This window comes from Accipiter gentilis, chromosome 14, assembly GCF_929443795.1.
Source record: "Accipiter gentilis chromosome 14, bAccGen1.1, whole genome shotgun sequence".
NCBI classification, from domain to species: Eukaryota; Metazoa; Chordata; class Aves; order Accipitriformes; family Accipitridae; genus Astur; species Astur gentilis.
The window spans coordinates 19,064,161-19,086,407 of NC_064893.1; the positions used below are offsets into that span (position 1 = coordinate 19,064,161).

General features: G+C 49.5%; 1 protein-coding gene across 1 annotated transcript in view; it reads right to left on the minus strand.

The window, feature by feature from the left end:
- The window catches only part of TOX2 (TOX high mobility group box family member 2), a 158,022-nt gene extending 136,199 nt beyond the window's left edge, over positions 1-21,823 (minus strand). Inside the window, exon 1 of the mRNA XM_049817567.1 lies at positions 21,652-21,823. Coding sequence (XP_049673524.1) covers positions 21,652-21,753 — 102 coding nt within the window. The 5' untranslated portion in view covers positions 21,754-21,823. The remainder of the gene's footprint in view (positions 1-21,651) is intronic.
- Positions 21,824-22,247: the final 424 nt, after the last annotated feature.

A 22,247-nucleotide genomic window follows, 5' to 3' on the forward strand; every position in this document is an offset into this window, starting at 1 on the left:
TGTGCCCCATATAAAATATTTGTGCATCCTACATAATTTAGAATCCTATTAAATGACTTGACTCCCGTATTTTTCATGGCAGCAAATTCCATGAATTTTGTATTGAATAAAAATTTAGCAATCATAGCAGTTGCTAATTTCTGTGCTGTGCTCAGAGCAGCCTTTCACTTCCCCATAATGATTTTAAAACATTATCCTGCTGTTTCCTTTTTTCTATGCCTGGCATTGAAGAGCTCTGCAAACTATCTGAATAGCACTGCTCTGAAAAAAAAAAAAAATTCTGTAAGGGAGAAAAAATTAAATTCAATCATCACTCTACCCTCTGTGAACTGTGAAAGTCTTGGGAACATGAAAAGGTGCTTTCTAAAGGATGTTAAGCATTCAAAAGATTAGACTGCAATGTGCAATTAAATGTGTTCCACAAACCTTTGTCAGAGTACCCAAAACCTTACTTCTGCATGAACTTAAAATCCTCCCACTGGGAGCTTGTTCAAGTGGTTTACTTTAAACCTGTACTTTAGATATTCCATACCTTTCACTTTTATAATTCTTCAACATATGCTAACACTGGCAGAGTTAATAGTAACTGACTAATTTTAAACCCTATGATTACTGGAGCTGATTTATATAGTAGCTTCACATCACAATACTGCGAATCATGCACGCGGTAATTGCCAAGTTCAATTTTAGCTCTGTCATACTGAAGCATTAGTTTTTATGCCTCAGCTGTTGCCTCCTCCATGCTATAGAGGTAAGTTGATAATGCAGTAGGTTTTGCTGTTAAATATCATAATATTATGATACCCCGTGTCAGATTCTTGCAAGCTTTGTGAGCTATGCATCATCTATTAACTAAATACTTTATTAAAGGAATGGTTTGAAAAGGTTTCTATTCTAATTTAGCTCAGAACACTGAATACTGGAGGAGGAAAAGAAAAAGTAATGATTTAATTCACCACCAAAAGTGACTTGGTGGAGAGAAGCACTCACTGTCATCAAGGCTCTGCGGTAGGAGCTGCAAAGGGATCAAACTAAAGCCTGTCAACAAACACCCTCCGGGTGAGGCCCCTCACCCTGGCCTCGGGCCCCAGCCTCCTGACACCGGTAGAAGCAGTGCCAGGAGCTGTTTTACCCCCAGTGCCAGGAGCTTTGGGGCTCGGGGCCCCAGCCGTGTCCAGCAGTCAGTAGCATCTTGACCAAAGCATGGACATTTCGGGGCAACATTTCCCCCTGTCCCCACGGATGCAGCTGGCAGGGCTCAAGGAGCAAAGGTGGGACAAGCAAAGAGGAAAGGGTAGAGAGACAGGAGAAACCAGATACCCCTCGCTATGAAGGGACATGGCTCAGCAGCCCAGGCATGAGCTGCACTTGCAAAAGAAATGAGACAATGCTGCTGAACTGCTGCTGCTCTGCTGCCTCTCAGCTGAATCAATATACACAGCTGGGCATTATCAATGATCTCTTAACAGCACTTAAATTCACCCATCTCTCAGACCTTATGTTTTAAATTTATATTTTTTTTAAATGAGGTGTGCTCATACAAAATTTAACAAATGTGGGCAAACTGGAACTGCTGCCTTTTCCCATTCACACATGCCACTGATGCCTAAGATCAATGAAGACGGTAACGCAAACCGAAGTCCCCAAGTATCAGAGAAAGCTTCATGTCATTGAGGGATGCCCAAGATTCAGGCCCAGAGGTGGAGGCTGGGTACCCCCTCTGTGCGAGGAAGGAATTCCCCACCAGAGGAGTAGGGTCTCTGCAGTGGTCCTGAGTTGATCTTTGCAACCCTCCGTATGAAAACAGCACAATGCAACAGAAAAGTCTGTCTTCACACCTATATGCTTACCTCTGTTGGACAGTCTGCATTTGTTTTAATGCCTTCCTCTCCTCCACAGCTCCCTCATCCCCAGGCAGATGCAGAGAACCCAACCCAAGCCAACACCTACGTGCGGGCCCCTCTTGGGGACCAGGGGACCCTCCTCTGATGCCACTGCTCAGCAGGCACTTGGTCATTCACCGGATTGGGAAAATTGCCTCTATCAGCGCTATTCTTCCCACATAAACTACAGCTAACGTGTACACGAGACAGACGTGCAATTCATGATATTCACACCAACAACATGGATCTTGCTCCAGCTCTCGGAAAAACCCATGCGACAATGGTTCAATGGTCACATTTCCTTTTAACCCTCTCACCGTTGTAGCAAGACGACAAGCATAAAAGTGGATGATTATCTTTTATGTCTTTTATCTTTTTTTTTCCCCAGGTTCCCAAAAGGAGAAGAAACAAGTCAACATGCTAAGCAGGAGCATCTTACAAGCCTGGAGAGCTGCAGCTACACCCCAGCGTGGCTCAGAGCAGCACCCGGGGCTCCCGTACCACAGGCAGCCACATGCTCTCCGCAGCGTTTTGTACAAGTGAGGTGGGTTGACCTTGGCTGAACACCAGGTGCCCAGCAAAAGCCATTCTATCACTCCCCCCTCCTCAGCTGGACAGGGGAGAAAATAATATAACAAAGGGCTCGTGGGTCAAGATAAGGACAGGAGAGATCACTCACCAATTACCATCACGGGCAAAACAGACTCAGCTTGGGGAAAATTAACTCAATTTATTACAAATCAACCAGAGTAGGGTAATGAAAAATAAAACCAAATCTCAGAACACCTTCCCTCCACCCTCCACCTTCTTCCTGGGCACAACTTCACTCCCGGATTCTCTACCACCCCACCCCCCCAGCAGCAAAGGGGGACAGGGATGGGGTTTACGGTCATTTCATCACACGTTATTTTCTGCCGCTAATCCTCCTCAGGGGAAGGACTCATCACACTCTTCCCCTGCTCCAGCGTGGGGTCCCTCCCACAGAAGAGTCCTCCACAAACTTTTCCAACGTGGGTCCTTCCCACAGGCTGCAGTTCTTCATGAACTGCTCCAGCGTGGGTCCTTTCCACGGTGTGCAGTCCTTCAGGAGCACACTGCTCCAGCGTGGGTCCCCCACGGGCTCACAAGTCCTGCCAGAAAACCTGCTCCGTGGGCTCCTCTCTCCACAGATCCGCAGGTCCTGCCAGGAACCTGCTCCAGCGCGGGGTTCCCACGGGGTCACAGCCTCCTTCGGGAACCCACCTGCTCCGGCGTGGGGTCCTCCACGGGCTGCAGGTGGAGATCTGCTCCACCATGGACCTCCCTGGACTGCAGGGGGACAGCCTGCCTCACCACGGGCTCAGGGGAATCTCTGCTCCGGCTCCCAGAGCATCTCCTCCCCCTCCTTCTTCACTGACCTTGGGGTCTGCAGGGTTGTTTCTCTTACATGTTCTCACTCCTCTCTCCGGCTGTCGTTTCTGTCTGTCCCAGCAACTTTTTTTTCCTTCTTAAATGTGTTATCACAGAGGCACTACCACCATCGCTGATTTGGCTCGGCCTTGGCCGGCGGCGGGTCCGTCTCAGAGCCAGCTGATATGGGCTCTCTCGGACACAGGGGAAGTTTCCAGCAGCTTCTCACAGAAGCCGCCCCTGCAACCCCCCCGCTACCAAAACCTTGCCATACAAAGCCAATACAATGAGAAGGTGCGACATTTCACACAGAGAGAAAGAGGAAGGAAGAATGTGAAAATTTCGCCAAGTGTGTGGTCACTAGGAGGAAGGAATAGGACTGATGAATTTTTCAGCTTTGATGATTCTGGTAAAACCATAAACCACGTGCCTCATGCTTCAGGAGACTACATCACAAATTAATGGACCATAGTGCCCAGGGAATTAAGAGGTGGAATTGATTCTTTGATGTCTGAAGTCCCGTTTTTGCAACCCACCAGGGATGTCTGACCGGTCCTATTTGGTTTAGAGCCTCTTCTGAAGTCAGTGCTGCTGAAACTCAGCAGCCTGATGCAAACTGCTGGTGTCTGCATCAGACTGTGCATAACACAGTTGTAGAATGCTGACAGCATCTATGTCTCCAGAGGTCTTCTGGAGCTAACGATGAGCTTAAACCATGCTTTCTCACTTGCATCATAACTTACTTTCTTACAATCGTCTAATGATTTCCCAGAGTGCAAAGTCCCCACCGAAGTGAATGGAGATGCCACAGCCCAGCAACAGTCTCACCAAGAGTATGACTTGCAAGAACAATGATTTCCCCAGCAGCAGGCCAGAGAGAACCAGTCTCATGTCAGACAGCGGCCTCCCTCAGCACACAGTGCAGGACCGTGCTCCAGTCTCAGGTACCACGTACCAGACATGCTGGTAACACAGAACTTGCAGCACTGAGATTCTTCTAAAAAATAATCCTGGAAAGAAATTCTCTGGTAGCGATATAATTTCTCTCTCCCTTATATACACTCTTTGTCCATCTTTGCTATTTTTCTTAGGGACCATCCTTTACCAGGTGTTTGCTCAGTGCCCAGTAGAGCCCACTTCAGTTGGGGCCTTGAAACTCTGCTGAACCACACATAGTTGCAGTAATACCCAAATCCAATTTTTGCGATCTCCAAAGTTTAAACAAAGCCTTGTACCCACATTAGCCACAAAGAAAGCCAGCAGAGCTTGTCCGCCCCCTCTGCTCATGCAGAGCTGGGACCCTCCACTGCCACTACTACTATGCACTTGCCTGCAATGCAGTCAGGGAGGTTTGCATCCTCTGGGCAGATCCTTGCCACATACGCAAGGGCTGGAGCTTGCACAGCACTTTTACCACCTGTAGTTTCATGGCTTCACACCAGCTATGAGGTCTGTTTCACTTTTGGACAGAGAAGGGGCATTGCCACCACATCCAACACTGGAAACCTGTGTCCCTGGGCAGGCTGCAGAACCAGAGCTCCAGAGCCCAGACCTGCACGATCAGCACATCATGAGCAACCCTTCACAAAAAACACCTCCTGTCCACAGTCAGGAGTTAATCCCTTCAGCAGGATATCCAAGTCATCCCCACCTGTGTTTTACAATTCAGAGATAATGAGCTAACTGCAACATTAAGCTTAAAATAAAAACGTTGACACCTTTGCACAAAGAGATCTTGACTTCTCTTTCTAATGCATTTAGCTACTTTTAAAGTGTCACTTATAGCATTGGAAACAAAAAAATGTCCTCATTATTTCATGCGAAAGGAAAAGAGGCAAGGCAAGCAGGTGGCCTTGACTGCATGAGCCTTTTACCACACTGTTAAGTGACTAAAGCGAGCATTTACACCGGTCTGAAAAATTGTTTGCAATGTGCATGTAGACAGCAGAGCTACCAGATGTTGTTTTCCTAATATTTGCTGTATTACATCATTGGACACTGCTTGAAAACCAACCTGTGCCAAGCTCTCAGAGGTCTCCGCTCACTTTCTATGTGTGCATCTGCAGTCCTGGTGACCTGGCTCTGGGATGTGGCTTGGACTTGGGTGCACAGAAGCCTTTTGCGCTGAGACAGGCCGCTGTTTGTGCAAGCCACCTCACACACCCAAGAGCTATCTTATACAATTACTGACACACGCAGAGCATCAGGAGCAAGCACTTTCCTCCTGCATCCCATCACATGCTGTCAGACTTGGGTATAGTTAGGGAAAAACAAACAAAAAAAAGAAAATCCCCAAATCGCAGGTGTAAGTTGGTGTTCAGATAAGAAAATAAAAGATATTTCACCAAAGTCTATTTACTCATGTGCTGACATATGGGGAGGTTACATTTAAAACATTTAAACTTTCTTGGTTCCCTCCACCTCTGGTTAGCACTGCTGCTATGCCCCCACCCCCGTGCACTGCCCAGTGCCTTCCAGTTTCAGATATAAGTGCTTTAACCAATTTGCTGGGGCGAGATGCTGCTTCATTGAGGTGAGTGAAAGGAGGAGGGAAGAGAAGGAGCGTGAAGAATTACATCAAGAACCAGCCCCCAGAGACCTGTCTGCAGTGCGCATCCCCACATCAAGCTGTCAGCTCCCAGCACTCAGCTCCACCTGGGTTTATTTGCTCCAGAGAAAGAATTCATTTTGCACTCAACTAATGTAAGCCCAGAGTACTTTAAAACAGTGTTCCTCTAATAGAGGCATTACAACAGCCATTATTTTCCTGTTTAGAGTTAAACTAAGCAAATACAAAGGTAACTTTATTTTAAACAAACTACCATCATCACAAAAAATGAATACCAAATGTTCTCCTCCACCATATGGTGAATTTAACTTTATTTTTTGCTCTTCTTGAAGGAGACATACTTATTGGCAAACACCAGCTTGTGCAGCAAAACGATAAAGAAACTGGAAAACACTTTCCTGAAAATTCTCTTGCTTAATGACAGTTAAGAAAGCTCTATTTAATAACATTTAATTTCAAACTCTCTTTCCCCCTACTTTCTAGAAAAGTGTATATTCCAATGACCCACTGAAAAAAAACCCACCTTATTTCTAAATTATTCCCAAGTATTATGTTCTTGTAAGTATTCCTAGTTGTCTGTGACTTACCATTGGGCTTCATTTTTCCTACCCATCCCACCAGCATCTATAATGATCGGGAGGGTCTGTGTTTGCTGCTATAGCCGTATAAATCCAAAGCAACTGAGAGGAAGCAAAAAGATTTGCTCCACAGGGAGCAAGCCTGATCCTTGTATCCTCCATGCCATGATACTACTTGTTCAGACCATCTCTGATGGAGCCTGGAACTTCAGATCACACTCAGGGTAATGCTAGTGCAGGCCGGGTGCACTTAACAGCACTCCCTTTCACAAGACACACAAGTCCTCAAATTACATAGAGCAGAGCTCCGTAGCAGTCGCCAAATTTCAGTGGATTCCCTTAGCAGCTGCAGCCTAACGGGCTTTGAAGTGAGCAGACACATCAGACACAAGCCAGCTAGCTGTCTCTCGCACCTCCAGAGTTGCCACAAAGTTATTAAGCGATTACGGTGATATTTGTATGTTGGGTCCGCCACGCTCTGAGGTTCCTCAGGCTTTCAAGACAGGCTTTGCATGAGCACGTTTGATCTCCTTGGTCAAAAAAGTCTGTATGCAACTTTACATGCATCCAGGTCAGCTTTAAATGTCAGCTTTGCTAAGCAGCATGAAGACACCTGCTGCTTACAGGCTCACCTTCTCTGAAGCATCCCATAGCTGCCACTGTTACTACTCTGGTGGTTATTTCTTTGCAGGGAAATTCAGGACCAAGGTGGGCACGGGTTTGCAGGTGGTATGAAATCCCGAGATGGCCAAGCCACTCTACAGCCCCCTTGCATGAGCACTCCCAGGGTAAGGGCTCCAAACAGGGCTGCAAGTGTGAGCGCTTCTCCAAAAGCCAGAAATGCCAAGGTCACTTTGCACAAAGCTTTTCCCTCTCTCTGCCTCCTCATCTCCCGTGGATGCCAGGGGCAGTGCAGATCTCCAGCAGCACATACCCGGCTGTGCACTGCCCTACTTTATAAAGCTCTTCCAGGGTACAGGCTCCACCACTACCCCCTGCACTCCCAAGCAGGTCTTTTTGATCCTCAAGAACTTAATTTGACTATGTACAACACACAGAGAAGTAGTGAAGACCATTATCATTTCTCCCACCACCAGGACAGTTGCTCGGTGCTGTTGCTGAGCCTGGTGCTGAATATATCCTTGGAATTGCTGCAGAGCCGTGCTCTCTCCTGCAGCCCCAGCAGGATGCCCAGCACAGGGCACTACACATTGCTGGTGTGAGTCACAGCACCGGTCCTCGGCCCAAATGGCAACACTGCAGGTCTCAGTGCTCCTCTGAAGACAACCTTTTTGATGCTGGGGCACGTTATAAGGGCATGCTCTGGAATCCCACCATCACTGTGCTGTGCTGTAGGATGCATGCAGATATACTAGAAGGTCCAACAGCTGCTGGAGGCTGCGAAGAACATCGTCTTTAACCTCCAGTCCCGCTGCAACGCCACCACAGAAGAAAAACAGCGGCCAGGACACCAACACAGTTATGGCTGGATCTAGCCCCTGAACCCCAATGCATAGCTGCACCCATTCCACTTCATTCCTAGTTTGAGAGATGGCATTTTTTTAGCTGGAACTCAAGGGACACATGAACATGGCATCCTGGCCATGCAGTCAGTTGTTGCAGGTCCATGCACAGCAGGAGCATCAGGCCAGTTCCCCCAGCCAAGGAGCCAGCCCAGGCACCCTTTTATTCTGTGGCAGTGCGGATTAATTGGACACTGCAACAGGAATAGATGTACAGCTATCTTAAGAATTCCTCAACCTTATAAAGGTTAATTCATTAGCCTTTCTGCTCCAGAAACAATTTTCGCCTTCATTGACACCTCTGCAGATTCACAAGCTCAGAGGAGGTTTCAGAGATGTAACCTGGGCAAATTTTATCAATGAATTCAAATCTTGAGCTAAATCAGAAGGAGGAATGGATTTACCCTAATCCCCTCCAAACATTCATCAGCATCACCTGCCAGCTCAGCAGGATTTAATCTCTTTTTAATCTCTGAAAAAACAGTGGAGTATATGGGGAAGAGGTTGGGCATACAGCAATGGTGGATATCTTCTTTTTTTCTTTAATTCTGGTTGCCAAGTCACATTAAGCAGCACTTGGAAAGATCTTTGCTAATATCACTTTCCAGCTAAACAACCAGTTGCCACCAAGAGAGCGTGCATGCTTCAGAGGAAGGACCCACACTATTTGGCATAGGGGAAGAGATGCCCATCCAGCAGCCTTTGCAGGAGCACAGTATCTCCACGAAGATGCTCCGGGAGTTCAAATCCCATCAGCTGGCTGCCAGCAAGCATGGGGACTGCACAGGCAGGCTTTGCACTGGACATTGGGCAGTGATGGGGCAGAGATGCAGCAAGCCAGTTGTTGGTGCTAGCACAGAACCACATCCACCAACGCTGCTGCAAACCCAACAGCAGAAACACAGACCCCAGTGCCAAAACCCAAGCTTCGCTGTGCAGGTATCACGCTCTACAAACAGCTTAAATCCTAGCCATGAGTGACTTACAGGGTGTTTTCATGCCTCCTGCTAAAACTACCAGCAACAACGGCGATATTGGCTCAGACGGCTGTGGGTGTCATGACCAGTGTCATCCCACCCCCAGTGGCTGCTGAGCCAAGGGGACCCCTGGCACAACATGCCTGACAGCAGCAGAGTCAATGCGGGGGTGAATCCAATCCAGCGTGTTTAGGAGCCCCGGATTAGAGCGTTAGCGTGTGATTCTAGGTTTACATAACACCACCAAATGATTTTGGCAGAAACAATTGGTATTAGCAAGGAAAACGAAGCATCAGGAACAGCCGGCAGAGCAAAGAGACACCTCTCGCAGCAGCCCCCAGGCTAAAAAGAAAATAAATAACAAACACAACAGAAGCAACACTTGGACAGCAGGGAGGAATAGGGGAAACCTCCTCAAGGGGAAATGAAACCTGAAATCGCAGCTGAGATGAGCAGGGAATTTCACTTTCCTCTTTCACCTCCTTCCCACCCTCGTCGGACTAAGCTTTCTGCTTTATTAAGGCACTCCAGTCAAGCTTGTGCCACTTAAACACAGCGAAGGGAAAGCAGTCTTGCACAGGGCTCCAAGCTGTGAGGTCTGAGCAGCTCCCGCTGAGCAGCCTCCGGTCCCGCGGACGCTAATTGCAGAGCTCAGCGACGCCCGGGCAGGGACCCAAAGCACCGATCGCGTGGGCTAACCAGCCCTGCGGAGCCTGGCTCCACTGCATCAGGCAAAGTACCGACAGTGGCAGGCATTCCGCTCGGAAACATCCAATCCTGCAAACTTCACATCGTAACTTTTAAGTCAATTCAGCCTGGACGTTGCTGGGTTAGCAGTACAGGAGGTTTTGTTTATACCCAAACAAATACAGCAGAAACCCTCAAGAAGGCTGGATCTCCCTCTTGGTCTCTCTAGTGGCTCCAGCTCCGGCAAAGGGATGAGGCCACCAGTTTCAGGTGGCCCAGCTAGCCCCTGTCTTGCTGTACGTCCCACATTGCCGCTGGGAGCAGCCGCAATGCACACAGCCACGCTCAGAGAACAGGATGGCAACGAGCAGCCCTATTTCACAGCATCTGAGGATGTCTGGTCCCTTGGCACTCTGGCCTGGCGACCTGGTGATGGGAAAAGTCGCAGCAGCTCCTCAGAAACTTCTGGGTCCTGCAGCCTTCCTACTATAACTGAGCTAAGCAAGGAGGCAGCCTGCTCTCGAGACCTTTTTTTGCCAAGCAGAGGATCCCTTCCAAGCTGGCACCATCCCCATGTTCATGGCATGATGACAGTGACACAAGCTAAAGCCCCAGATCCAGAAGCATGCTCTTCCTGCCTCTGAGCTACCCAAGATTTACAGCTCTGGGGGAAAAGGAGAAGCCCCAGCCGAGCTTCAGAACATAAGACAATTCCACAAGACAAGAATGTTGAAATCCACATTTCCCAGCCAATTAACTTAGAGCAGTGCTTGCCCACAAATGGGAACTGCATCTATGGCTTCACATACAGCTCGTGGAGAACAGCTCTGGATAGCAGGACTTAAAATTAATCAAACTCAGCCCAAATCAGAAAAGTTTCCATGATAAACTTGGATTTCCCTGTGATACAAGGATCCTATTTTGCTAATGACTACCTCATCTTTACGTTTACGTCCTGCCTATATCCCCTGAAATTCAGTACTCGGTCTCTGCTCTGGGAGCTTATAGAGGACCCAGCGTTACACTTGTTCTTCTCTATCACACAGGTTTAGTGTGCAGCACCCCACCTTCAGGAAGTTAGCCCTTAGATACTGTCAACACCAAAATGAAAACAATTTTCAGTCCAGCTGGACATCGCAGGAATATTACAAAGGGACTTCATGTGACTCCAGCACAGCCCACAGCCTCAGAGCAGGGAAGTCGCATGTGCGGGGTGTCATCCCACTGCCACACAAGGCATGGCAAGGTGCACGACTGGGAGAAGCAGATGATAATTTTGTACAAGGCTGCCCTTCTTTCCAGCTCTTCACTAATTTCCTCTCAAACTTGCACACTATGACCTTTCCAGCCAAAAAAATAAAATAAACGGAGCCCTGCACTCTAACAGGAATAGTAACACATGCAGGGAAAGGATGCCGGAGCCAGCTCTGGAGCCCGCAATCTGGATTCGTGCTCCTACAGGATGTGTTTCTAAATCTCAGTCAATACCGCATGTTTTCCAAGGAATGAGGCATTTCACATTTTATTAATTCTAACTAAAGCCCTTTTTATTACAAACTTCCTATTTAGCATTTGATTGCAGCCATCACCACTGAGACTCTCACTGTATCAGAGCAGAAAAGCCATGGCTCGTAGTTGGTGCAGGCTGTATATTGATATTTTTCTCTCCTGCCATCTTAATCCCAGAAGGTACTATTGGAATTATTTTAAATACACTTCCAGAGGTCCCTTCCAGCCTAAGCTATTTTATGATTTTAAACATATATTTGTTTCATTTGCACTCTCATACAAATCTGGTACCCCACTTCCACAGATGACTGAAGTTACATGCTGTTATTCCCACCAGCGTTTGGCCTCCCCCAGAAGAAGGCCACTACATGCCAACCACCTTACTCAAAGGGCTGCAAGTTTATGACGCTAAAAAGATCATTTCAGTAATATTTTTCCCCTTTTCAAAGCCCAACTCTTAAGTGGAAAAACTGATTTAATATAGTTTTCATAAAACCTACACTCTGGTCTGATTTAAATCAAACAGTTAAATACTCCGCATGTACCGTTTGGCACAGCCACTACAGAACTATCTGGTTTGCAAACAGATGGTCACCCACAATTAATATGCCACCTTGACACAGAAATGCAGGTTGTCAATTAATTAAAAAACACATGCCACTAGTCTTCAGTTCACTTTATGACCTGCAGTCTTTCCTCCTAGGCAGAGACTCTTTATCTTCAGTGGGGGGAGGGACACCAAACCTACCACCTAATAATGAAAACATGACTCTGGTTTTCTTGGCATCTAATAAATGTTGTTCTCAGCTTTAAGAGATTTATCAGGTTTAAAACCACCATGTCGCCAACAACTGTCTGGGGTAGAGGAGACCAGACCATAATTCCAGTGCAGGTTCCTAAATATACAGAGTGAAGCCTGCCGTGACCTCACTGTCTGGCTGCAGGGCTAGATCCATGGTGCTTGTTGGAAGGTTTTTCTTCTGCTTTCAAGGGCTGTTTGATCTTCAATCAACAATGCTTATCAGTGGTAAAGTCTGCCAGCCGTTCCCAAAAGTTTGATATTTTTTAACAGCACATTCTTCTTCTCCTTTGAATGCTATTTAAAGACAAGATAACGCATCAGGGGAAAAGTTGCCTCCCTGGGTTTTAAACAGAGAAACAGAGCAGGATCCTATCAGCAGGAACACACATTTCCCAGTGCTACAACAAGCCCCAGCTTCTGTGGTTCATGTCCCGCATCCCTGTCGTCCCCCCCCCCACTATTGCTGCTTTTTCTTCTTCAGATGATATCCAGACGCTTTTTTGTGCCCATTGCATAAACTGAGACAAACCAAGATAATTCAATTAAGTGTTTCCATACAAAACTTCCTCTAAAGTTTTCATAAATTTAATTTCCACACTGTCGATGTTGCTTTCCTTTTCGCTAATGACTCCAGGGCACACTGTCCCTCTTCTGACACCAGGGACTAGAAATCTAATTCCCTAAAAATACATCATTCTTCCACGGCAGGCACGCTGTGCTGAGATGGCTCACCATATAAAAACCCACAGTTCAAAGAAGCGCCCATGAAAAATGAGAAACATGGAATGGATCTAAACAGTTACTTTTTGACAGAGAAAAAGATGTACCTTTATTTTTAGGGTTAAGTAGCTGTAAGCACTGAAACAAAAAGTCTTTTAATTCAGAGCTAGCAAGCAGCATCAGCCTGGGAGACCCAAAGCCCACGAACACCTCTGCGGGTACAGCAGCACTGGATTTGGATAAGCCAACCTTCAGCAGACCACGTCGTCCTCCCCCAGCTGCAGCACCCCCAAGGTCCCTGGGCCCCTGGCAGCATCTTCCCCATGGTGTAATGGAAAGGTGACGGTAGAGGTGGAATGACCCAGCTCATCACTGACCCAGAGATCAGCTTTTGGGGGGGGAAAGGAGCTCAGCCTGCACGCTGTTGGAACAGGACTGAGGTCCACCAGTTCCCCACACGGACAGCAAGCTGGTGTGAGACCAGCACCACGTGAGGCCAAGTTCTCCGTGACCATCACCTGCCCCATCTCCTCCCCTACACACGGTCACCCTTCACATTAAAACTCTGGCATATGAGGGTTTTCAAATGGCTTAATAACTCCTAATGAGGAGTTAAGAATTAATAACTCCTCCTACAGGTCTGCCACCTTCCCCGGGCGGGGGGGGGAGGAGGTGCTCAGGGAATAAACTACTGGGTAAATCAGACTGGAAAGGTCAAACTCTTCCATAGGTGGAGATTGACGTCTTTGGAAGAGGGAAGCCTTCTGGGGTGTCCCAGGCTCTGCTTGCACCTCTCTGGGGACCTGGGTCTTGTGCAATGGATGCTCAGCACTCAAGATGTCTCCGATTCTTTGTAAAAATAACCCCCACATGCCTGGGGTACCCCGAAATGACCCACTGCTTCTGGAGACAGAGTCCTAGGCCAGTTCACGCAGAGGATAAATGGCAGAGCCACAACGCAGCCCTTATGTCTCAACCCTGACCACAGGCAAGCACAGTCTCCACCCTGCAAGCAGAAGGAGATGAAGATGATGGTTTTCTTCTAAAGTGGAGCGGAGCGGGGAGGAGAAGAGAAGCGTGGCACACAGACAGCCGGGGAGAAAGGGGACGGAGCCTCCCTGACAAGTCCAGACGGGAATGGAAACTCTGAGTCATCAGTACGTTTTGTGGTGAGGAAAACCTGCTAATGCGATCCAGCTAATCTGATTTAAAAAAAAAAAAGCTCCTCACCACCGCCAAGTTGGAACAGGATCCAAGGGGCACAGGCAGCCCGGTCCTGGGTGAAAATACAACCAGGGTGACAGAGAGGACGGTGGCACGTGGCACGTCACCAGAGGCGAGGGTGGCATGTGCCAGCACGCCCGGTGCTCGCTCCTCCATCCATCTCCCCTGAGCACCGTTTTGCCAGGGCTGCCCGTTTCGGAGCAGGGGCTGCCCCAGCCCTTCTCCGCAGGGTTGGTGGTTTCAGCCGCGTGGAAACGAAGATGCACATCAGGAGCGGGGAGGAGAGGCTCAGGGCAGAGCCGCAGCAAGTTTTATCAACCACCTCACTTGGGAATAGGTCTCCATACTGCCATCGTCCTTTTCTATCTCCTGCTAAGTTATGAGATCCTTAGAAACACAGAAGAAAAGAAAAAACAAAAGGCAAGAAAAAAGCACCATGAGAGCAAGAGGCTGGGTCCTTAAACCAACAGGAAAAAAAATATTAAAATAGCTACATTTTAAACACTCATGCAATCCAGCCTCCTGTGCCCAGGCTATAATTAGAGGTCAAGAAACTGCCTCAGACCAAGAGTCACCTGATTTCTGCAGATAAGGTTCCTCACAAGCCATATGCAGCAACCAGCATAAACCGATGCTCAAATAATCTTTCCATAATAACGATTACCGGTCCAGGGCCCTAATTTAACACTTACCTAACAGCTACATTCACCACAGAGCTGAACCGAAATCACACAGTCATCAGGAAGAGACTTAGTTATATCTGCAGAGGTCAACCAATCTATGCAAAAGATTACGGCGGAGGAGAGATATTCTGTGGCATAATGCAAACATTTCGCCTGCAGGCAACGCAGCAGCCAATGCCATTTTTCAAAGAAGAAATGGCATCCATCAGAACAAAACCACCAGAGGGAAACAATAGAAAGGGGGGGGGGGGGGAATGCAGATGATTAAAATATTTAAATCTGGTCATATAAGTGCAAAATCAGGCAATGTAACACTATTTTCAATCACTTAAAAAAAAAAAAAAAAAAAGGTTTGATTAGCACTTATTTCAATAAGTTCTTCCCCCTGCAGCTGAACTGTGCATCCCCAAGTATAAGCTTTAATTATATGAAAATGTGTGTGTAAAATCACGAAGGTGGAACATTAGAGTTCAAACCTCCAATTAGGAGTTAATGGTATCAAAGGTGGAATCACGCTAACGCTTTACCCCGACTTTAGAAATGCTGAATAAAATGTAAAGAACAGGTAGAGAAGGTGGTACACAACAGCTTCAGACAGAAGCCTTGCACTCACTGGATGGAAAATTGTCAAGGAAAACACATTAGCAGCACAATAACTTATTTTTAATGTAGAGCTGTTAGGAAAACACAATTATATGCTTCATTTATACTGAAAGATATAACCCAACTTATGGTAAAAGCATTTGGAGCTCATTTTGTAAAAAAACAGATGAGCACAAAGGTAATAGGGAAGCATTGTGCACCTAGAGGGGATGATGCTCCCCCACCACAGCACGCTCCTGCCCGGCCAGTCCTCACCTCCTGCTCCTTGCATCCAGCTCCTTGCTTTGCAGAGATGCAAAGTGGTGGCAGAATGAAAATAGAGATTTTTCTGCAAATACTGCAGAAATACGATGACAGTGGCAACAACCCCCAGGGAAGGAGGTGGCAGCACCCATTCTTACAACTAGCAAAAGCAGGGCCCTGAAAGAGCTCTGCAAGGGTTACAGGTGCTCTCCCCACCGCTCCGGAGCGAGCAGCAGCCAGGCACTATGCAAGCTATAGCATGCTCTGGTCCGCTACAAACAAAATACAATTTATCAACAGAATGTTTTCTCCATTACGGATGCAAAAACTGATCCCGGTGCCCATTGCAAGCTCAGAGATAGAAGTCCGGAGCTGTTCATGGATTTACCCTGTGGTTATGGCGGCGTAACAGGCAATAGGCTTTGGACCACTGATTTAGGGGACAATGTTTATAATTGATTTGAAGCATCATAAATAAATCCAAGAAACTTGCAAGATTTTGATCCTGAACTTTTGGTCTCTTGATGTTTCCTGCGCTACAGGAACTTTCACGGATCAGGCCCCAACAAACACGTTGTTATATACAAGTCAGACCAGTCTTCAAAATATCTCCCATTGTTCCAAACCCAACCTGATTAAAGCCATCCCTCTGTGCATACAGTGAGAACAACAACTTCTATGAATGGATGGACATTCATTATTTAGCTCCCAATCCCCGACTTAAAGCCCAAGGCAAAATGGAGCTTCAAATGCTTTCTGCCATGCAACCCGTCAAAGATCACTCTGGAGAACACAGGGTTGTCCCACTGAGTAGCTCAAACGCTTTTCAGAGGAAGCCCTTGCCCATATTCAGAGCCTAAAAAAAATAATCCACATTTGCAAATCAACAGGAGCTGCCTGCCAAATGAGAAGAAAATGGGCCCCAAATTAAAACTTTGCTGGACTTTCTTCTCCATCCAAAATCCCCCATCTCCAAAGAAAGATTTATGCTACTTCAAAACAGAGTTGGCTTAGAAAGTAGAAAGGAAGAGAATATATTTTATCTTCCAGAATGGCAAAGCAGTTCTGGAATGATGAAAAAGGGACCATGTTTATCACTGCAACGTACAATTTATGGTAAAAGTCGAAACAAAACAGAATGTTCCACAGAAATGCATTTGCTACATTGACCTGGGCTCACACCAGCAGCTCAGATCCCATTTCTGAAGGGTTCTTAAAAGAAGAAGAGAGCATTGGTTGCAGATTAATACTCATCTCATGACTAGTAGATTTTAATTATCCATAATTTATGATGGTATATTGGCAAAATAGTTTTTGTCAATTTAACAGCCTAAAAGGCAAGAGGCAGGGTGGGCTTGGAGATGCAAAGCCACAGAGCCCTATTAGAAAGATCTGGGACAAGTTTTGATGGTGCTATTGAGTCCTACAGAAATGCTACAGGGTTAATAGGGCTCTCCAGCACACGTCTCCCATTAACTGCCAGAGATGCTGGAGGTTCCCAAGGACCACAAGCACTCCTGGTGTCACAGTAGTGTGCTTGCTATGCAAGGATGAGGTATTCCCAGGCTGGGTCTTCCTCCCCCTCCCCATCAATCATTGCCCTAAGTGGAAATTAGGCATCGTGCTAACCAAGTCTGATCATCAAAACACCAGAAAGAACTAAGAAGAATTTAATATTTAAATTTATTTCCACAGGAAGAATAGAGAGAAGTTAATTCACTCCCCAAAGTTGCCCCTAGGGAGTAAGGAGCAGGATCACTCCTCGTGCATCACAGCACAGCATCACTGCAAACGCTGCATGAAAGAGCATGCGGTACTGTGCTCAGGCAGGATTCCTATTGTATGCCTCCCTTGCAAAAGCAATCTTGCCTGGGCTAAGAAGCAAAAACTCCCTCCTGTACTTTGTGGACCCACACAATTTAAGATCTGGGAAAATCCTTCCATGCTGGTATATCAGCCAGCATACCAGAACCTGGTGCTAAAGCTCTGCTAAGAGCAGAATGAGCCCCTGTGTTACTAAGCTGTATGTTTTTTTCCGTGGTTTACTTACTGTAAAATACAGATGCAGAGAGTCTCACTAGAGTTTAAGTGGGAAGAATCCCCACATTTTCATGAAGCAACTGGAGGGGTGTGAAAATACCCTACCACAGACCAACAGGCCCCTTACGTGGTGCAGGAACATGCTGCCCCAGCCTCGTAACACCACCACAACACCCAGGCAGCAGCAAGGCACCGTGAAAGCTTCGCTTCCCCAGCAAGGGAGCAGGAGGAGGGTCTGCAGCAGGTACCAATGTCCCAGGGAAAAGGCCAGAGAGGAGAGAAAAAGTGGCTTTAGACCCAGATTTAAAAGAGGAATCCTAAATGGAGGTAGGTGCTCCCTTCAGCGGGGCTCAGGTGGCTGGCAACAGAGGTGGGGGTCACGGTTTGGATGAGAGCTCCTTGCGGAGATGGTACCACTGTCAGCTGAACCTCCCCAGCCCCACACAGCTGCCGTACAGACACAGCCTAATGCACAAGAGGTGTTTCTTCTGTGTAGTCCCAACGATGGAGCAGGTCCTGGATCCGGCCCATGGGAAGGAGGCGAGGGGCTAGCACCCCAACACGGGAAATGCTTGTTGCAGCATGCCCTTAGGGACGCTTTCAGGTGGCTTCGGGAAGGTGTCCCTCCTTATCACCCTTGCACCTTGGGCCAAGCCCAGTGCAACCCGAAAATTCCTGCCAAGGAGCATCAGTAGTCCAGGCTGTGAGCGGCAGCTCCCGGGCACCGGGAAGTTTGGGATTGGCTCTGCTTCCCAGCTGCCATGGCAAGCTGTTCCATGCCGGATCACCCATGATGGGGACTGGTTTACCTGGGGAAGGCCATTATTCCCTGCTTCAATGCCACCAGCATGCCCAATGCATAAAAACTCCTCACCAAACGCAGTTAGCAGAGGGGAAGGCTCCTTCTCACCCTGCCTGCCGGGGCATGAGGGACCCTGTTCTCTACCCATGGGTGTCCAGTCCCTCGCTCCCCTGCACTGGTCCCTCCCAGTGGCCAGCCCTTTGAGGGAAAACAGGGATGCCCCCGAAGCAGTTAAAGGAAGGGTGCAAATGCCCCCCTTCTGGGGGGCCCTCGGCTGAACATACACTCATTTCATTATCCCTCTAAACATCCCTTGTCCTTTTAAAAATGGAAATGCTGATATGCAATAGGCATCTCTGTAGCTGCAAAGAGAAATTGTGGCTTACTGCAGCACACAGGCGAGATCGGAGACCTCACAGTAACAATATCATGTTTAGCAAGTGCACAAAACAATTACATTAACATTTCAGGATGCTTTGGGCTAAAGCACATCTACCCAGCAAGCTCACTGGCAATGGGCGCACGGACAGAGCTCTGCTGTGCTCTCAGCAAGTTATTTATACACAGTGACAGGGCACACTCTTTCCTGGCTTCTCTGCCTCCTCCCTAAATAAATAAACAAAGCAGACCTTTGGGGGAAAAAAAAAAAAAAGCCGAACCCGAACAAAACAAGCCCTTTAAATCAAAGGGCTTTAAAGCCCCTCCATAAACTCAGCAAAGCAGGAGGACAGCAAAGAGCCTGTAAGTGCTCCTTGCCCAGGTTCTTCCTAGAGATGGATTTCATCCAGGATACCTGCGTGCAATAGTGGGAGAACTTCTGATTTTTCCAGTCCACCCTATCCTGGTCTGTAGCTTTTTAAAGTGAAAATGTTTTGAGGCAGACACCGTCTTAGCCGGGCTCTGGGTCGAGCCACCAGCACCAGACAGGAGGGATGGAGTTGGGACCAGTGTGAGCTTTTGGAGTTTCCCGGAGGGTCCCATGTGGCTCCAAGAAGCGGCTGCCCTCAGACAGCACTCTCCATAGCGAGCACAAGATGACAGCGTGCCGGTGGCGATCCTCAGCTGTGCGCCACCCCACACCGGCCGGAGAAGTTCTCCTAAGCAAAGGCAGCAGGTGATACCTCTGCCTGCTCCGCACTGGGCCACCTTTTGATGCTGAAGTTACGGCTGTTACAACCACATTTCGCCGGGAAAACAAAGTCAACGCATTTCATCTCTGGCTTCATTCCAGCAGCCTCATCCCACAGACAAACGCGTACCGCTGTGCATAAGCAAATGACATTTGATAACACAGAAAAGAGGAAAGAAAAAAAAGAAGAAACCCAAGCCCTGAATATCAGAAAAGGGTAAGTCACTTCCTTTCTTCCTCCTGCTGCCTTAAGATCCTCCGTAGCAGTGACAACAGCAGCATCTGGTGGCAGTGGTCAGTACCTGGGGTGCTCCTCTCCGGTGTCCCATCCACCCTGGCCAGCACCCAGCACTGAAACGCACCCACTCATTCTCCTGGGCTGCGCTCACTGGAGACCCAGAAGGGGTGATTTCCTCCAACCTCCCCATCCTCAGCACCGCACAACAGCAAGGACCCGCAGATCAATTGCGACCGCCTAATCCGGGACTAATCTCAGGGATTCAGGCCAGGGATGAGCTGACGACGTGGGGCCCTGGGTGCCCCAAGGCTCGGACAGGAGCTGCTGGGGGGAAAGCCAGGACCACGCAGCCCCACAGCAAGGGTCTGCAGCACTGCCTGCACGACTGCGAGCCCCAGCTCCCGCATGAAAAACTGGAAGGCAAACTAAATCATGTTCACGTCTAACAACTTGGTAAAATTGAGTTCCTAAAGCCAGCAGGATTTGAGGGTTGCTGCAGCTCCCAGCGGCACACGCTCACACAATCCCAGACTTTCAGCTTTTGCCCACTTTATGGGCTGACGTTTCAGCGGCACAGATGACCTGCTCCCAGGTGACCCAGCTCTCGTTAGTATTTTAAGAGCATATTTAGCATTTTAAGAGCAACAGCAATGATAACAAAACATTTTGAAACTAGCAGTACGGGGATACAGGAGAAATAAATTTGTTTCCTTTCAGCACAATCAGGCATCTCAAAATAAGTGAGAACTATCAGGTTTGCTACAACTTAATAAAAAGAGACAAATAACCCAAATGACAGAGCACAGTTAAATACATCTATTGATACATAAAGATTAGTTTGCTGCATCTAGGAAGCCACACAGGTTTCCCTCTGCTTGTTTATAAAGAGTTTGATCCCGAAATATCCTAACAGCAAGATGAGCCGAAGGCACCCTGAGCTGCAGTCCCAACGCAGGAGAGCATTTTCTCCCTTTATTAACTTTTTTTCAACGCGATTACCCGAATTTGGCCCGGGAGGACGCAGCCAGGGTTATGTCTCGGAGCTTATCGTGGTGATCCTCCCTCTCTCCAAACGGGTCTGCTTCCTACGGCTTTGCTGCCGAAACATCGGCGTTATTTACCTACACGCGAGGAAGGCAACAGTCGCAGAGAACTCTTTATCCCCGAAGTACAGCATCTGTCCCCGCCACTTCGCCTTCTCTCGGATGAAGGAAATTTCCTACAGCACCTCCGGCTCTCTCAAATACCCCCCTCCCCTTACAACAACAGGGTGCTTTGCCTTGCAGCTGCAGCGAGCGGGGAAAATGTAGGTTAGGGAGCTTTGCTCGCCGTGTTGCAGGTCTTGGGGAACGCACACACCGCCCCCCCCAGCCCCGGGAGCTGGCTGCCGCACTTGACAGGAGCCTCAGCGCCGGGGGAGGGCAGGCGGGGGGGGGGCCGGAGGCGAGGGACGGAGCCGGAGCCCCCTCTCCGGAGGTACCAGCGACCCCAGCCTAGCGGCTCCGCAGAGCCTTGCGAAGAGGGTGCAAAACCACCACAACCAACAGAAGAAAAGTGCCCGACAACAACCGCAACAGCAACAAAAAAAACCCCAAACCTACCTACACCGCTTCGGGCCAAACGCTCCCGGAGGGAAAATCTTACACAGACCCGCCGCTCGAAACGAACGCACGAACAAACAGCCCCAAAGAGCCGCCGCTCACCCCGCACCGTTTCCCTCCCGGCCGCGACCGCTTCCAGCCCGCCCCGCCGAGCAGCGGCCCGCGCCCGGGCTCCTCCCGCCCCGCAGCCCCGCTCGCCCCGCGGGCCACCGCGCCGGGGCCGGGGCCGGGGCCGCCCGGGCACCCGACGGCTCTGCCGGCGCCGCTTCCAGACCACTTTCAAAATTCCCTCCCGCAGGAGCCGGGCGCCGCCGGCACTTTCCTTCCTCCCCCCGCGGAGAAGTTGCGGGACGAGCCGAGCGGAGCCACCCGGGCAGCCCCGCCGGGCACCGCCGCCGCCCCCCCCCCCCCCCCGAATCCCCCCCCCAACCCAGCCGCTCCGCCCCGGTACCTTGTTGCAGTGATAATAATCCAGCGGCCCGAGGCAAGTGGGGTCGGCGCCGGGCAGGGAGCCCACGGCGGTGGGGGCGGAGGGGTAAAACCTAACGTCCATGCCGGGGCTGCGGGCGGCGGCAGGCGGGGGCTCCAGCGGGCATGGACCCGGCTGCGGCGGCGGCGGTGCCTCTGGCGCGGGGGGCGGGGAGAGGGCGGGCGGCGGCGGCGGCGGCGGCGGGGGGGCGGGCGGCGGCCCCCGGCCCGCCCCGCTCCGCGCCGCCCCGCGCCGGGGCCGCTATTGTTCGCGGCGGGGCCGGGCGGCTCTCCGCGCCCCCCCCCCCCCCCCCGGCGGCTGGGCCGCCCCCGCCCCGCTGCCGGCGCCGGAGGGTGCTGAGGCACCTCGGGGCGGCGGGGCCGGAGCCCCTCCGAGGCCGCCTGGAAAGGGAGGAAAACGGGACCTCCCCCCCCCCCCCTCCCCGCTCCCCAGCCGAGCCGGGGAGGGGAGGGCTGCAAGAGCCGCCGGGGAACCGGGAGACCGGGTGTGACTCCGGTTCCCGCTCCCTGGTGGGGACCCTGTCACAGCTTCTCTGCCCCCCCCACCCCCCGAAACAC